Source organism: Anoplophora glabripennis, unplaced genomic scaffold (genome assembly GCF_000390285.2).
Source record: "Anoplophora glabripennis isolate ALB-LARVAE unplaced genomic scaffold, Agla_2.0 scaffold249, whole genome shotgun sequence".
Taxonomy (NCBI): Eukaryota; Metazoa; Arthropoda; class Insecta; order Coleoptera; family Cerambycidae; genus Anoplophora; species Anoplophora glabripennis.
Genome location: NW_019416857.1, coordinates 65,854 through 84,981, shown reverse-complemented (window position 1 = coordinate 84,981; position 19,128 = coordinate 65,854). Strand labels below are relative to the sequence as shown.

General features: G+C 34.5%; 1 protein-coding gene across 2 annotated transcripts in view; it reads left to right on the top strand.

Annotated features, from left to right (window-relative positions):
- LOC108907224 (extracellular matrix-binding protein ebh) overlaps nucleotides 1–19,128 on the top strand; it is a 75,223-nt gene that overhangs the window by 30,295 nt on the left and 25,800 nt on the right. Inside the window, exon 2 of one of the 2 annotated variants that reach the window (XM_018710801.1) lies at nucleotides 13,257–15,855. The exons of the other annotated variant lie outside the window; for it this stretch is intronic. Within the exon in view, the coding sequence (XP_018566317.1) occupies nucleotides 13,284–15,855 (2,572 nt within the window). The 5' untranslated portion in view covers nucleotides 13,257–13,283. The remainder of the gene's footprint in view (nucleotides 1–13,256; nucleotides 15,856–19,128) is intronic. 2 annotated transcript variants of the gene reach the window in all.

Sequence of the window (19,128 nt, the reverse complement as noted above, 5' to 3'; positions counted from 1 at the left end):
AAGGGGGGGTCAAAATATAGTGAATCACCCTGTACCTAGTTATAAGTCTGTGTAGAAATTTTATTATAAGCAGATACCTAATGTTGAAGTGATAAATTAATAGGAAGAACGCTTCTCTATCTTTAAATTAAAGCTTGTTTTTTTTAAGATTTCTTCCGTTAAATTCCTTATTTACTATTTATTTAATTAAAAGGCTGCATGATTAATGATTATTAATAATTATTATTGGAAGATAGCTACGATTCAAAAACATTGAAATAAACATAAGTATATTGAAAGTATTTAATAAAAAAACAAGTTAAAGGTTTTTAAGAAGAAACTCAAAATTTAATTTAGTTTTGTTAGTAGAAGTAGAAACATAAGTAATTAATAAAAATACTGAATAAATAATAAATGTTAATGATGATTGTTAAGTATAATAGCATGTTTATATTTCGCATTGCAATACCAAAATTATGACTTTTTTAAGTTTTCGAAATTTCTCGAGAATTCGAGAATTCCCGGTAATTCCTAGTCGAGAATTCTCGAGACCCGAGAAAAAAAATAGGCCGAGAAATCAGAAACCCTATCCTCGACCTATCCAGTGATTCGGATATCGTTTATATTATTTAAGAATTGATGCTCGACTAAACTAAAATATATAGGGGTACTGTCGTACATGAAACATATTTCGGTTTTTAATTGAATCGGCCCTATTAAATGATCTACAACACTCCCCCAAACGGAAAATGTTTGCTGATTATGGCCTTCCATTATGGCATGTGGATTTTCGTCAGCCCATATATGATTATTATGGAAGTTCATAATTATTGTATCGCGTGAAAAAATTCATCCGTAAATAACACTTGTTGTTGTAAGGAGGGACGATTTTGTGCAATTTTAACCATTGACACATAGTCATTCGTTATGGGAAATCCTCTGGTAAAAGGGCTTGTACTCGCTGTATATAATAAGGATATAACATCTGTCTTTTTAATATCCTCCGCAATGTATATAACATGACTACGGTTTAGGTTTGAAGCCATTTTTGTAGTGCTTGTTGCTGGATCGTCTTCGATTTCTTGAAGAACAACTTTCTCCATTTAGGTCAGGTAGCAGATCTTTTATAAGAAGTTCCAGTTTCATGGAGACGTGCTTGAATACGAATAAATGTTTTTTTCATTTGATACCTGTCGATTTGGAAACCTTTCTTGATAAATTCGTTCCGCTTCTGCTGCATTTCTAATGAAATAAATATTTTATTCGGAGTCGATCCTGAGGTACTTTTGCAGCCTGGAACTATACAATATTTGTACAATCCTCGGTTTCGACCCATTTAGACATAAAAACAATGATTAACGAAACTGCCAAGCGAACCACACACACACCGTATGTATTAACACAGAATGGGATGAGAGCGAGCGCGAGCGTGAGCGGAGTGATCTGCCAGTCGCCCGTACCGGTATTATGACGTCAGGCAATGGTTGCTCAACGTTTTTCCGCGCTCTGTTTTCATTAATTTATTTCACACATTTCTCGTTGAAACAAAAAATTGATTTTTGGCATACTCACTAATAAAAGGGTAAATTTTTGGAATATGCAAAAAAAAAATTCTACCGAATGGGCCTATTGTCATTTTTTTATCATTTAGCAAACAAAAAAGCAAATTAAATTAGTCAATAGATGTAATAACTCCTTTTGAAAACTAGTTGTCACTAATAATGTCAAAAATTTAAATAAAAACAAGTGTTTTTATCAACAACAAAACATGTTGCCACTTTATTTCATGTTTTCCATCATAAAACGCCTTTTTGTGTAGAAAACATTGACGGTTTGAAATGTGTTTTCAATTTTTCAGGAGTGTTAAAAATTAGCGGCAACAGAACATCACTCAATCCTAAAATCTCCGCCACTGTCATGTGAATAAAAATTGATTTGGCGCTCAAAAGTAGCTTATATTAATGATATAATGAGATATCGTCAAAAATCTGAAAAATAATCTTTTTTTGACATTTACTGACCAAGTAATACGAACTTTTTCCCCTAGAATGAGGCAAACAATCACACCCTTCATTTTCCGGCATATGTTTTGAAGCACCCTATATATCTACCTATACAGGGTATCCGGAAAGATCATGTCAAAAATGAACTTATATTTAATTTGTCTGGATTATACAGGAGCAGACGAAATTATCCATTTTTTATACATCTTTGACAGCGTTGCCAAATTTGGCATGTTTTTCATCGTTCGATTCGTTCGGTCGATATCTTGTACCGTTTTTTGAGAAAATCGAATTTTATTAACATGGGTTACTTTAATTGCCCAAATTTCATTATTATGGTAACGACTTAGAAGTTATAATTGGAATTTGTTTTCCAAACTTCTTTCTTTGAAGGCGAATAATTCCACAACAAAGTCTTATAGGAATTTTTTTTATGAAGTACTACAACTATTTTGACCTCCCCTGTATATCCCCTCATTTTTGACATGACCTTTCCGGACACCCTGTATATCTAAAGTTGAAATTTATGATGAAAAATATCAAAATTATAAACGACCTTATTTGCCGTGTTCAGTGAAACAAATGCGTATGCCTTACCTACGCGTAGAATTTCATTCACAAAATCTACATAATCATATGTAAATGGCTGTGTGGTTTCAGTGAAAACGATTCGAAATTCTTATCGCCTTTCTAGCGAGAGGGGACAGCTAGGAATCGTAGATTTTTAATGGTTTTATCACGTTTTGATTTACTACGGCGGGTAGGAGGGGGATAGTGATGGCGTGGGCGGTAGGTAATTCAGAATAACTAGCCTGGGCTGTTTTTGTTACGTAAGCCGACATTTAAATGTGCTGGGAAGCATCTTATCGTAACTTTCAATAGGAAATTATTTCTTAATGTTACCACGAATCAAACACTGTACTTTGGGCTCTGATCGTTCCAAAAAATTGATCCATAAAATAATTAAAAGTTTTTTTTTTTTTTAAACAGGAATCTGAGAGTTGACTCAAATACCTTAAACCGTACATTCCGAAGCAATTTTCAGCGAGAGATAAGACATTCTCGTTTCAAAATAATCGGTTGTAAATTAACTGCATTCTGTGCATTGGCATTGGCCTAAATTGTCTCTTTTATCTGAATTCTATTACGTTGCAATGTTTGACAAGTAGTTTTGTAGGCCAAACAGCTTTGGAAGAGTGGTCGACTAATCGTGCGCGAGAAATAAACAATAATTTCATATTTTCTGTTCGTCGGTTGGCCTTGGTTGTTTGATTCATTGTCACAGTGTGCAACGTGCGAAAAATCCAGTTCCGTAAAATGGCAGAGCTTTAAGAAAATCTAGGAGGATTCAGTTTTTATATAGGTTATAAAAAATTAAGAAAATACGCATAGCTCTTAAAAGGGGAAAGAGAAATCGTGTTATTTTTTTCTCAAATATGAAGAAAGTTACAAGAATTAAATTGAGTATGCTACTCCTACAAAAAATTGCTTGCGTAATTTTTCTATCGCCACTATGGTCATTTAAAAATCGGTTTTATGTAGATTGATTCAGTTAAAACATGTTTGATTCTCTTGTTTTTCGCAAATGTAATAGTTTTTAGTAAAAAATATGTAGGCCATAGTGCGCACAGCATTTTTTTTTTTTTTTCAATAAAAATACATTAAACTGAATTCCAATCCACATATTCGGAGAAAACTTGATGGTGAACTTAGGCTAAGAAGTGAATTTTTTTGTTCTGTCCATATGTGGTCATTATGATAGTTTCCGAATCTTAAAAAATTGGCCTTGTTTGTCTACAAACTCTGTTCTAAATACTCAGGATTTTGCCCAAAATACAATTAGAAAATTTGTATATAAAAGGCTGTTCTTTTAATGTTGCCAATACACCATGTGGCTGATATTTAAGTGCAATACACTTTTTAATAATAATAATATCAATCAAACTCATTGTTTTTCCAAAGCCTTTCTAGTCATGGAGGCGACCCTAGTTGTCAAAAATTTATGTGACAAATTTGTTAAGTGGACCCTACCCTGTTAACAAGACAAAGGCTGACCTTACTTGAAAATATCAAAAGGTAGCAACCCTATTCATTAGTCCAATAAAGAACTCTGAAACTTAAAGCAGTCTTTTGTTTTTTTTCCAATATTTTTTTGTTGGTAGAATTTTTGGAATTAGAAATGAATATCTCCAAATATTTTTGCTCCTTATAACTGGCCTATTATAATTATTAGCAATTTCGACCAGTGGAATTGGTCTTTGGATTAACCGTCTTTTCCATAAATTTCAACATCCATTGCAATAATAATGTGAAATTTTCGAAAACTGATCCGCGTTCAACCTTTATTTTACAGTTAACAAATTGGTGAAATATGATTAGATCCCCGTCATAGAGTGCAATAAATTGTATACTAATAATTTTTTCATGTTCAAACTCTAATTCGACGAGTATAAGTATTCTAGCATTGTGAGGAATTCCGGATACAATTTTTTCTAAATAGATCTTGAAGATTTGACATCTTTTTAGCCGCTATTTAAAATTACTTATTTTGAACAGGAAAAGTATTCCTCAGAATACTCTAAAAGTTTAAAATATCCAATCTTGAACAACGCAAAAAATGCATTCTGTAATGTTTATAAAATTTACGTAGAATGTGTGGTTCGAGGGGGTAACCACTCTCCGCAATACGTGTACAAATTTACTGGAAATCGCTCGCAATCCATCGCAATCACCGCAATCACGTGGAAATCACCCGAAATCGCGCGGCTTTGACAGGAAATCGCAGAAATCGCCCGCAATCATGTCCGCAATCTCGCAGTCTACTCCGCAATCATCGAAATAGTCGAAATTACCTTACAAGGGACTGTGGTGGGGAGTTGTAATTCTCATTTAGCAGACGGTGAAATGTTGTTTTGGCATCGTAAAAAGCATAAAAAGTATTATACATATAACCCAAATAGGTAAATTTCTTATTATTATTATAAAGTGAAATAAAACAATGTGTTTTGTGCTGCTGTTTGGAAAGACGTAATGTCAGTTACCTTTAATTTGTGATTTAAATATTTAATCGTGGAAGTAATAGTATTAAAAAGAGTACCCAGAAAATAAAAATTGCAGCTAAAATGAGTTTTAATAAGGAAACTGCCGAAGAAACATCAGACGGGAGATATTCTACAAACTCAGAATCGAGCTCAGAATTAGAAAATGAAAGCCATTCCGAAGAAGAAATTGATGCACTAGAGCCAGAAAATAAAATATTGTTTGTTGAAAAATATTATGCCACACTCTATGGCATATAGGCATATAGGGCGCATCGTTGAAATTTTGGACAACAATACATACAAAATGAAGTTTTTGAAGTCTGAACTTGATGATTATGTTTGGCCACGTGAAGAAGATATACAAATTGTAGAAAGAAAATTCATATTTTATGTATCTCTCGATTTGATAGGCAATGGTTCATTTCAGCTAAAAAGACAAGATAAATTGTTAATAGAAAAAACTTATAAATATTAAAAAAAATTAAAACAATTTACGAAGTGTTACTACGTATATTTTATTTAAAACACCTAATTTTGACACCTACCGAGATACAAAGTGCTTGTATTAATTTTATTTTATATTTTACTTAATCATCAAAACTGTGATATACAGTGTGTCCAATTAAGTCGGCACCATCTGGGAACCTTTTTTATTATTGGTTTTCTGACAAAAAGTTGTTCTTGATAAAAAGTTCTGCATGGTCTGGAACCCAAACTGAAGTAATCATATTTCAGTTTTTTGCAGTGATATACAAGGTTTGTCGAAAAATGTAAATTTTACTCAAAAGTAAAGTGCCTTTATTTTTTACAATATAGACAATCGTTATTAAGAAAAGTTGATCCAAATAGAAAACTACGGCCAGATATCCAATATTACTCATCTATCATTAAAATCATCAACTTCTGTAATATTTTTTGTCAAGACCTTTTTAATGTGTCGAAATTTGCAAAGGTTTCTTCAATTTAAAAAACTTTTTTTTTACTGATAACCCATAAAATCTTTCATATCAGTTTAGAAACACTATATATTTTATCTTCATAGATTATTATATGCCTATATGTAGTTTATTTAAAAAGGAGTAATTTTCGATAAGTCCCTCAACTTAGGTATCTATCTACTTAATATGTATTTCAACTCCAGAAATCCCTAGTAATTATACTGATTCCGAAGGAAATCACTGGAAATCGTGGTGATTTCTCTGGAAATCGTGGTGATTGCGAGGCAACCTCTGGAAATCGTTATAATTTTAAAGCAATCGCTGGCAATCGTACCGATTTCGAGGAAATCCCAGGAAATCACAGGATTTCCGCAATACGTGTACATTTTTTGGTAGAGTGGTTACCCCCTCGGTGTGGTTGCTCTGAATTTTTATCGTCATTATTTATAATTTTTATTTTTTGTATGTGTATGTTACATTTATTTCTTATGTTGTTTTAATTAGTTGTGTTAGTTATCCTGTACATGACTTTTCTGTTGAGTGACGTATTAAATAAATAAGCAAGTATCTTCAAAAGTGAAAGTTACTTAGAAAATTAAACGAAACACATTGTTTTTGGAAGCCCTTAACTTTTTAACCCTTGAAGTATGACCTTTTTGTTATCGAAAGACAATAATTCTTGGTTGGCTTCCAATTTTAAAATGTTTGCTGTAAATCCACGCACGTGTTAAGAGACGAAAACAAGAATTACATCCAGTGTCAAATATCACAAAAGTCGTAATCGTTCCACAGGCAATTGCTTTATGCACTTTTAGGCGAGCGGTTCACCCCTAAATAAACGGCATGAACCGACTAAATTTTTAAAACAAAAACCTACAGCATATGAAACTTTTTTTATTTTATAGTGTATTTTTCTGATAATTTACATATTTTTTTTATATTTTTCGGCGTGGTCAGTCAATTGTTATAAACAAAAAAGTAGTAAAAAAAAAATTACTCGTCGAATGGTTTTTATCGTAAAATGGACCAAAATAAACACTTTGTTCTTTGACAAAAATTCAAAAAATGCTTCGTTTCCGAGATATTTACAATGCAATGTGAAAAAAGTGACGAAATCGACAAACTTTCGGAATTTTTTTCTCAAAAACTACTGAACAGATTTTAATTCTAAAAAAAGCATAATCGGCAGATTTTCTATTTTCTGATATATTTTTTGGGTATGGGTCAATCATTTTATTGAAGGTCTAAAGCGAGTAAAAAAAGAAAATTATGATAACACTTCAAATTTAAATTTTCTTTTTACAATATCTTGGATGAAATTATATTTATGATTTTTTTTTAATCGATATATGTTAACAGCACAAATGTTCAAAAGATCATTTTGTTTGGTTTTGTAGCCGGAGTAAGGTTTCTGCAAGTAATTAGTAAAATTTAAATATTCGATTTTTGGTTTTATATATGGCTAAAATTTACTTGAAAGTTATACCAAAACTAAACTAAATAATTTTTTAAATCGTAAAATTAACCTAATAATAATAATTGACCTAGCGGTCTCGAAAAATAAAAAGTTATTGGAAAATTTATTGTATAGGATAATTTTTTTATTTTTATTTTACAAAAATATTAAGAGCAATAAAAGTATATTAATTTTTTTTTATTTAATTTTTAAATAATGTTTTTTCCACGGTCGGGAGTAGAAATCAGTTTCTATGACATCAAAATTAAAACAGAAGTAGTCGATTATTCCCAAGGGAGTATAATGCTCCCAAGGGAGTTTACATTATGGAGAACGTTTTTCATGCAAAAAAAGATAACATTGAAATTATTTATTGACATTTAAAATAAATGTTACATTTGTACAATTTTCAAAATTAATATTAGAAGGAATATTACTTTCGCTTACATTTACAGTTTTTGTGATTGCGCTAGTAGTGATACATACTAAAACCTGATTAGCAATTTTGGTCTTATTTTCAATGGAGTTCTCGACATAACCCTCAGCGACTGTCGTTGATTTCCAACCAGCATGACGCTTTATTGTCGTGATATCCACACCAGCATCTGCCAGTAATGTCGCTGAAGATCTTCGTAAGCAGTGACCAGTATAACATGCAGCATCAGGTAATTTTAAATACGAAGCTACTACACTCGGATTTTTTCCCATGGTATTCTTGCCAACTGGCTGCGAACTACATTTTCCTGCTTTGTAGTACAAAAAAAGGCGCTTATGCTTGACGTGGGGAGGACGAAGGGACAGGTATTTTCGAAACAATTCAAGCATATTTCCCACATCGGTAACCACAAAGTTCGTGGAATCTTTGTCTTAGTGTTTGGAATTTTTACAATCAAGGAAGAGCCTACATCCTCAATATCATCTACAGTTAAATTGACTAGTTCATCAGTTCGACAAGCTCCGGCAATCTCCAGAATTAATCCAACCTATAAAAAATCAAAATACTTAATAATTGAAATACCTAACAACAAAAGTAATCTTACCTTAATCATTAAGAATTCTTTGTCATCTGCACTTGATAGAAAACTGTCGATTTCACCCTTTGTCAATATTTTCGATTTTTTCGCTTGATATCCGTCACCGGTTCTTTTCAAAAATGCGATCAGCTTGGGGAATTTGCTTATATCTATGTTGTCGTAAATTATCAAGCATGACTTAACCATAGAATATTGCGCCCATAATGTGGAAGACTTGTAATTCTTTGCATTTTCACTGAAGTATGCCAACAAAACATTCTCGCTGTATACTTGAACATTTTTCTCGGCGCACCACTTTTTGAACCGATTGTAGGCTATATCGTATAAAGATCTTGACTTCGTAGGCAGCAAATTGCTTATTGCAATATTTGCAGCCTCCACAATCTCTTCCGACTCACAATTATTCATTGTGCACTAAACAAACTAGCACCTTAATTTGACAATTCTTTTTGTTTGTTTATTTTGTAGTTATGACAATAACTCAACGACTACTAAATAAATGCTCAAATCCGAATACAATAATTCTGGTGCTACTTACTTCATAATGACAAAATATGTGTTTTTAGTTAATGAGACCGTGGAAAAAATAGTATATACCATTCGGGAGAGATGCTATTTTGTCCTCGGTGCATTGTAGCCCTCGGGCTTCGCCCTCTGGCTTCAAATTGCACCTCTGCCAAAATAACGCATTTCTCTCCCTTATAGTATAATGTACTATTTCGTTATTTTCGACAAGTTCTTGAGTTGAAATAAGCGTTTTATCATCAATTTCGGATGGAACATTCTGACATTCATCTGAGCACGCACAAACTACACTGCATTCCAGGTTCGATGACAAACAGTTACAATTTTTCGTAGAACATTTTCCACTACATGAACAAAAATACTTTTGAAGTATATCTAACGCAGTTTCTCCTTCGAAATAATCCAAACCATTCTCGATTTTCCATCCATGTGTCAATGGATCTAGAGATACAATTTCACTATTTGTAATTATCAGAAAAATACCCTCTATAAAATAAAAAAGTTTCATGCTGTAGGTTTTTGTTTTAAAAATGTAGCCGGTTACCTTAATTTAAAAGCATCTTTTTAGGAGTGAACCGCTCGCCTATTTTCGTCGAACTAATAATGGTAATTATTATCAGTTTACATGTCCAGCGAGAGCGACTGTTGGTCGACTCCCGTATCTTCCAAATGTTTACTGTTACAGTTCTGGTTCAAGTGGAACGTGAAATATGATACTAATCGGCTGTGATATTATTGCCTCGGTGCAATAACATACGCCAGAGATGTACAATTCGTCGAGGACCACGCGTTACAGTTCGCGTTTCTAACGGAAAAAGGGTCCCTTCTGGCACGTGACGCAGAAGGGCATATGTCTTTGAAAAAAATAGTAACAGTCACTTCCCGGAAGAATCGGCGGTAATCGAGCAAGTGTAACGTTCTTTCCTGAACGAATAAGTGAAAATTACATATAAAAATGTACTCTACATTAAGAAGTACGTTATTCTTTAATAGAAACTGAAACCCCTTTTCGTGTAGAACAATATTCGTGTAGATGTCGCTACACAAAAATCAAACTTACATAATAAAGGCAAATCTATATACCCTAAAGCTAGGTTATTTAAAAAAATTGTTTTGTATGTTTAGGAATTGTATAAATTTAAGAAGTAGGTTTGGGTTATCTCAAAAAAATTTCTCCTTTGAGTAGTTATGTATGTCTTCGACTTCCATTGATTACTTTGCAGTACAAAATACACCTTCACAACCAATTTTTGGCATTTAAATATGCAAATTGCATGCAATTAAACTAAACTCCTAAAAAAAATCCGAAAGATAAATGAAAATTATTGATTGAATTTAATTCTAATATAACTTGTTAAATAAGGAAGTGTTGAATAAAACATGAATGAAACTTTAATTAGTATATTTACTAAAATTATTATTTATTGTGTAACTATTTATTAAACTACAACAAAAGGACTAATTCTGCGAAGAAATCATAGTTTGTTTTTAAAAATAAAACGTACACATTTATAAATTAATTAACCGCTGAAGATTTAACTAGGTTCGTTTCATTGTTGCTTTATTCTCTTTATCCTTTGCTCACTGCTGTGTAGAATCTTATAATTTGTTCCACTATCATAAAAATATATTTCTATTAGAGTAACAATTGGTATGTTTTCTATTGTTTTTGAAACAGGCAACCGGGGACACTCATTATCAGTTATCAGTTTTGTATTCGTGACATTGAGAAGTTTTTTTTTTATTTGAAAAATTTTATAATTGGTTTCAAATTAATTATGTCACTGAACCGAATAATGATAAAAGCTTTTTGCACCTCATTTTTTAAACTAAATACGTAGCTGTTGTAAATCATTGGATAGAACAGCCAGTTAGGGGTTGCTTCTGTAAAGTGATATTCTAAGAGGTTATTTAAAAATAAAATAATTATAGGATACAGTTAAGAAATAGCAAATTACATATTTTATTTAGTCATGTTTGATAAGAATTTTCTCCAAATAATATTAAAATGACATCTTTACTGAAAACTTCAGATTAGGAAAATTCGGATGAAAATTCATTACATTTGGCAGCAATCATATCTTATAACAATCCAGTCGGTTTGCATTTTTATATGCATTATTGTTGCTGCAATACAGTATAGACCGAGAAAAAAATTCCTGAAAAAAGCTCGTTTTCTCATGAGTTTATTTCAGACCTTGGCTTTAGGGTAGCCATATAAAAAATATGGTTCTGACTACTTCATGATATGGCAGTATTGCAGAAATTATTTCATCGAAATCGGCCGGGTAGATTTCGAATAATTGAATTGTTAATTAAGAAAATACAGAATTATACTTATTTTTCAATACTTTCTCACGGTAAACCCAATGATCATTTTAAGCTCCCAATTTTTGTACATACCCTTTGGAGTCTGAATTATGAATCCCCAATTAAAAATTTTCGATTTCATCCATTTTAGCAACAATTAGGATTTTTTCAAAATTCATTCGGAAAAATACTTATGAACATTTAGAGCTGGAGCTACTGTATTTGCATATTCTTCAAATAGGATGAAATAGAGGAAGGATTGACGAACAAAATCGCCTTTTGATCTTGTGGATACGATGAATCATCATCGAGATATGAAAGCTCAAAGTTGAAGTGAGTTTACGGAAAAACAACGTACTGTACAATAACAATTAAAGGTGACTATTTCCAACAAAAATCAGTGTTACTGTTACTATATAAAACATCCATACAACCTACTTTTCAAACAGATACAGACTGGACTATAATAGCCGTGTTTTATTTATCTGAGAACTCACCTAACTGACAAACCTGCATTCAAAATAACCGAAATTAGTCAAGGTTTCAAGTAAATGAAGCACAGCTAATATTGCTAGTTACTATCTATGTATTTCTTTCTGCAGAGAATCCCTCACAGTTGAAAAACTATTTGCACTGCGTATGACCCAACTGTGACTATCGGCAAACGGTGTTCCTTCTGTTAGCTATTTTCTAACCTCATTACATTTTTGAATGATTTGTTTGACAATTTCTAAAAATCTTAAGACATAAAATAATAACTCTACTGGAACATAGAATTTTTCTGATAGTAAACCGTTTGAAATCTATTCTGCAAGAACATTGAACCATCTATTAGAGTTTCACTCTGCATGAAGGCTAAATTCAAATTGCGCATGCTCCTAATAGTCACAAACTACAGACAAAAACCTTATAATGCGCTATAAGTTTGTAGTTTTCAATCTGTTGCGAAAAATATATCCTTTATAAACTATGACATTGTAGGTATATTGTGTAGGTATCTACTGTTTTGGTTTTAGTACAAGAAAAAATAGAAAATAAAAAGTACTTGACATAATTTGAGACTGAGTAATAAAATATAAAAAAAAATAAACTGCATTTTTTTCTCCGCTCATAAAAAACAAATCTTCATCGATTGTTTTGGGACAAGGTTTGGTTTCATCAATTTTAAAATTTTTCACATGTATAACACTAAAGTGAACAGAAAAAGTAAAATGTCACAAATAAATAATTTGAGACAATAACTCAAAGCTGCATCTCCTAACAATATGGCTATAGTGTAACCAGAACCAGAGCGATTACAGCTTGCTACTAGACTGCAATGTTGCCAGTATTTTTCATCCGCAGGTCGCCAACTGACCATTCAAAACCGTCCAATTTTCAATAAAATTATTTAAAATCTCTTGGAGCAAATTATTTTTGACATCCTTTATTATACTTGTTGGGTGCATGGAATTTTAATATTTTTGCGGTCAAGGTTATCCATTTTATTTACTGACCTTGTTAACTTTCTTAATGCCATGTCAGTCTATCAAATATTGCTCAAGTTTATTTGATCAGAATAGTTTGAGTAACTCAAATCTCTTATTCTACGAATTTGATAGTCTCGTACACAGCTATTCCAAATTAAGTTTATATTTCTGTAGGCCTAATGGCAATTCAGAAAAACAGCAAAAAAGCAAATTGATTGCCCATTGCTTAAATTTTGGAAATTTATTAGTATATACCTTTACTAAACTTCTTGCCAGTTGATATACATAATTTATCGTCCATTTTTCGTTTTTTTTTATTTCGCTTAGCGTCAAAAATAATCGTCACGCAAAACAAATATTTAGTCGCAAATGAATGCCCAATTCGCCCATACCGGCAACCCTGCTGGACACGTTGCTCGACCCCCCAACCAACTATTTTACAATTTAGAATAGCGAGTATTGCCCGCACATTCAAATTGACACGAATATGTTTCGTTCCAGACAAGGAGACAGCCACCACCACGCAGCATGGTGAACAGCGGTTCCTTCGACTCGGACGGGCAGGGGGATCGAAATGCCAAAGCCGGACTCACGCAGCCACACACAGCCCCGGACAGCACGCAGTCCTCGAGCCCAGTCACCGCCAGCGCCGCCACATCGTGTAACTCCGGCTTCTCCCAAACAGCTGACAGCGGGCTGCCCTCCGTCGCGCACGCCATCGAACCGACGCCGACAAAAACGGAGTTCAACTGCGATATGCCCGTCGAGAATTTCACGAACCTCTCCTCCGTCGACGGGGTGGCCGAGGAGAGTGCGGGGTCGCGCGTCGCGGACGAGAAGACCAGCCTGTGCTGCAGCCTGCCCCTGGAGAAGATCCAGGGGGTGCTCACCTCCTACCACCCGCCCCCCGCGGCGAAGCCCGACGATGACGGTGCGGCGAAGGCGGCGAAGCAGCAGCCCACGCGAAAGCTGTTGTGTTTGTACTGCGACAGGTCGTTCGTCAGCGCCAATCTCAGGCAGAAACACGTAGAACGCATCCACTCGGCCAAACAGAACCGCAGGGTGAGCTCCCGCAGGCAGAACCAACTAACCGTGACACCATGTGTATACTGTGATAGACTTAACGGTACCGAAAACACGTTAAAAGATCTCTTCCAACACCTTATCAACGAACACTCTAGCAAATACTTCGGCTGTCTTCCCTGTGAAGATAGGTTCCTCACGTCTTCACTACTCGCCGATCACAATGCCGTCAGCCACCAGTCCAGCGCCTCGCGGACCAACCTCGACCTTTCGACCCCGGAGAAAACCACCTCAAAATCACCCGCCCTGGAAAACGCCAAGGTGGGATCCGAGGAAGAAGTCGTAGAGATTCCCGTGAAAATCACCAGGAGTAAAATGAAGCCAAAGCCCGAGGAAGACGACAGGACTAAGAAACCAGTCACCGGCAACAAGAAGAAGTCCACGAAACTCAAAGAGCTGAGGTCCAAGAAGCTCTCGGTGAAGAGTTCGAGAATAGCGCTGAAGCGGAGGGAGAGCAAACGACTCCAGGCCATAGCGAAGTTAACGGACACTCAGAAGAAGAAGAGGCCCCGACCGGTCGAGAAGAAATCCTCCAACCAAGGCAGATCGGAGCAAACCAATAGTACAAAATCGACTGAAAAAACAAAGACAAATCCAACCTGTATAAACCCCTATCCAGAGTTCGATCATTTTTACCGAGTGAAAAAAATCACGGATCATTCCATTGATAATTTAAAAATTAGTTCTTTAACGTTTGACGACGTGTTCGACAAAGCGTTCTTTAATCGTATTAGGTGCAATATAGAAGAGAATCTGTTACATCACATTGATGGTAAGCTCTTCAAGAACGAGGAATCGGAGAGCAGGATATCGAACTTCGAGAAAGTCTCGAATATCCCGCAGGAGATACAAAACGCGAATTCGGAAAATTTCGGCTGCGAGCTGTCCCTGAACGCCGTTACCCCGGTGGCGTCCCTATCACTCAATTCCCAGTTCGGGGAAGACTTCGAATCTCAGATCGAATACGGTTCGAAACCTTCGAAGAAGAAGACCCAACCCAGGAAGGACGAGATCCACTACAAGTATTTCACCAGGCGCAAGTACCAGGCGAGTATTCTGGAACACAAAGAAAACAGAGACCTCAGCAAACTGGACATGTGGACCCAGCTGGTGATCAAGAAGCGCCAGCAGAAGATGCTGGACGACAAGAAGAGCGCCAAGGAGATCCTGGAGTACACCAGCTGCAACGAATACAAGAACAAGCTGAAGCGCGAGGAGCTGAACAGGATCCTGGACCGACGCGGTCCCTTCGAGGATTTGAAGGAAGAGGCCAGCAAGAAAGCCGCTTTGGACAAACTCAATTCCGCTTCTGAGGACAACATAAGCGAGGAAACCTTCACGGAGGTGCGGGAGGTGTTGAACGAGATCTTGAACAGGGTCTTCGCGACAACCGAAGAAATAAACCTTACGATCGCGGCTGAAACCGAAAAAAATTCGTTTTCGTGCAGCAGGAAGGAAGACGTGAGGGAAATCCCTGCTTTCCTGAACCTAAGACGGACGTCCTCGTTGCCTAGTGACGGGGAAATAGACAAATCCGACAAAATAGCGCTGATCTGCTCGTCTCAGGAAACGGAGAACTTCGAGTTGCCGACTAACCAGGTGCGCGGGAAGAACGAGCTCATCGAGCTGACCGGCGAGTGGGCCAGGTGCCGGATGTACATTTGCGCCGCATGTGGCGCCAAACTACCCAACATGAGGTACCTCTTGGAACACAAGAGCCTCTACCACCAGAACGTGTGGGTCCAGCACTACGAGTTCGTGGGCAACCAGAGCGAACTGTACAGACACCTCAGCATCCCGGCTTTGGGGAAGGTGGGCGCGGTGGAGGACAGTGTCCAGTGCAAGTTGTGGAGACGCAGTGACGCGCGGCTGTGCACCAAGTGCGGGAAACAGTGCAATTCGTTGGGGGAGTTACACAGACACATCTTGGAATGCGGGGGCGATTGGACGTGGATGCTGGCGAGGAAGAAGTGCAAGTACAGGCCGTTCGGCGCGAAATCCAGGCGGAAACGGAGGGGTGAGTTGGTTGTCTCTTCTTACTGTCTAATCGAAATATTTTTATTCCTATAAAATATCAGGTATAGGATAAATACTGACTAAAATAAATACCCATTATACAATGCTTATAAATAGGCTATGAAAGTGACAGTTTTAATCAGAAATAACTGCCTGTTTTGTATTTAAATTCGCCCTTATTACTATCATAATTACAGACACCATTGGAGCTTACATAATTTGGTTATTAATAGTGAAACCCGTTTACAGCTTTTTCCGTTTTTAAATTGCTTAATGGGTTAGTAAGCCAGTAATTGTCACTTTATATTTTTTGTAATTTCGGAAATAAGATTATTTACACACCATCTCTGTATGGAACCATGTTTCTAGTATATTTATCGAGGGGCGATCCGCAAAGGAAAAAACGTACGAAGATTACAAAATTTCTGAAATCTCTTGTAATGTATCTGCAGATTTCAATATCAATTAAAAAAAATTACAAATTTCATATAAATAATCAAGATTACAATATATTTCAACAGATTACAAAACATTTCAGGAGATTTCAGAGTTATTTTAGTAGACTTCAATGATTATTTAAGATTTCAATATCATTATTAGGAATTAAAAGAAGATTTCAAAATTACAATAAGTTTTGAATGTCCAATTGAACAAAAATAATTGAATTAACTTCAACTGTCATTCATGTCATTCATTAACAGTAGTAATTTGATTAAGAATTTCCAATATCATTTTTACGTAAAAATTGTAACATTCTGATTAAGCTTTTGTTCGAATGAACGTTAAAAACTTTTTGTCATGACAAAAATGATAACACCATTTTGAAAGTAGGTAAGTACATATTTTTATTGAAAGATAAAAATATAATAATCCAATAAACTAATAAAAATAAAAAAAGTAGAAGTAGCATAAACATTTTTCCAAAAAATAAATAAGAAATATATTAAGCTTTTATTAACACTTGTATTTACTACTTTACCTGTATACAGCGTATTTAAAAAAGACGCGGCAATATTTAAGGGGGTGATTGCCCAGGTCATTTTATATATAAAAGTTCCTATAAACATAGGTCCGCAAACGCTTCGTTACCGATCTACAGAATGTTGAAATTTCATTAAAAAAACAGTAAAAATTACATTTCTCCAAAACCGCTTGAGATATAATGAAATTTTGGGCCTGTCAATAGCTATGGCAGACGCGTACTTTGCAATACAAAACGATTTTTTAGTCTTATCAGTGACGCGCGTATTGGCACGTCACTAGCTATTTTTAAAGAAAAAAATAGGAAGCCGATGGTTTTTCTAAAATTAATTTTTTTTTAATTCCTTGTTCAATTATGAAGAAGAAAGCTTTCCTCAGATTATACGCACCGTACGACGCACCGTTATTGAGTAAAAAAATAAAAAACATTTTATTGCGCACCTAAAACCAATGTTGTTTTAATTTAGAAATTCAAATTATTGAACAAAGAAATTCAAATTATCAAATTTTATTGATTTTTGAAATGTGGTACTGTTGTTTGTAGTAGGTAATAATAAGGGGCTACGTTTTGGAGAAATTTAATTTTTACTGTTTTTTAATGAAATTTCACATTCTGTAGATCGGTAACGAAGCGTTTGCGGACCTATGTTTATATTACCTTTTTTTATAAACTGACCTGGGCAATCACTTCCTTAAGAAGTATTGTCGCGTCTTTTTTAAATACGCCGTATACAAGTAAAGTATTAAATGCAAGTATTAATAAAAGCTTAATATATTTTTATTATTTAGTTTTTGGGAAAATACTTACCTACTTTCAAAATAGCATTATCATTTTTGTCATGACAAAATGTTTTTAACGTTCATTCGAACAAAAACTTAATCAGAATGTTACAATTTTTGCCCAAAAAATGCCTGATACTGGAAATTCTTAAACAAAGTACTACTGTTAATGAATGAAATGAATGACATTTGAAGTTAATTCAATTATTTTTGTTCAAATGGACATTCAAAACTTATTATAATCTTCCCGTATTCCTTGAAATCTTATTAAGAAATTTTGAAATATTCTTTTAATTTCTAATAATCCTATTGAAATCTTAAATAATCATTGAAATCTCTAACAACTCTGAAATCTCCTGAAATGTTGTAATCTGTTGAAAGATATTGTAATCTTGATTATTTATATGAAATTTGTAATCTTTTTTGAATCGATATTGAAATCTGCAGATACATTACAAGAGATTTCAGAAATTTTGCAATCTTCATATGTTTTTTCCTTAGCGGATTGCACTTCGAAGCACACCAATCACACCATATAGGTTTCTGTCGAGGTTTTTGTGGCATCCTTGGGAAATTGAGGTAGGGGGGGCGTTGTATAACTACACTAGATTACGTAGATTACAGATAGATTACATAGATTACGGATAAGATTACGTAGATTACAGATAAAATTTCATAGATTTCAATTTCAAAGGGATTCTTAGATGATTACAAAATTTCAAAAAGATAATTATTAAAACGTCTTAATTACACGGAGATTGCAAAGATTTCAGAAACGATACATAAAGATTCCAGGGCAAACGTACGAAGATTACATCAGCGGATAGCCCCTCGATATTTATTTGAAGCCAATCATAAAACAAAGCACTTCTTTCGTTAGAAGCTTCAAAATAATTTGAGATGTGGCTGCACCTGTTTCTAGATATTTTCTTAATGTTTTTGCGTACACTACAGGTGAATTACCTTAAATAGTTATACATAGTTTTATATATATTTTGTTAATTTCAATGTAGATCTTGATTTATAGGCAGGGAATGGTAATCACTGGAGACTTGACATAGTTCAAACACAGTAATTGACATTAGGAACAATACAATAGTAAAATTCAAAATAATTTTTTAATTTTGGCTTTATTTATTGCTAATGGTACACATTATACCTGTCTGGTAAAATATGGTTAAGATCTCTAGAATATCCAGTATTCCGTTATCTTTTCTTTAAGGTATTTATTATTAAAAGAAAAATGACGGCAGCTATTGACGATCGGTGATATAATTGACAGGTGAAAATGTATGCAAAGACAAAAATAAGTTGTTGAAAACCGATGGAATTCATTGGAGAACTTTAAAAAAATAAAGCATAAATTTGTGACAATAGGATGTTTGCCACCTTTTTAGATATTAACCAAAATGCCAAAAAACTTGCCCTATACTATTTTATTTTTTCATGAAATCATCAACTGGCAATTTAGAAAAATATAAAACAAAAACGAATTTGTCGGGCAGGTGCGACT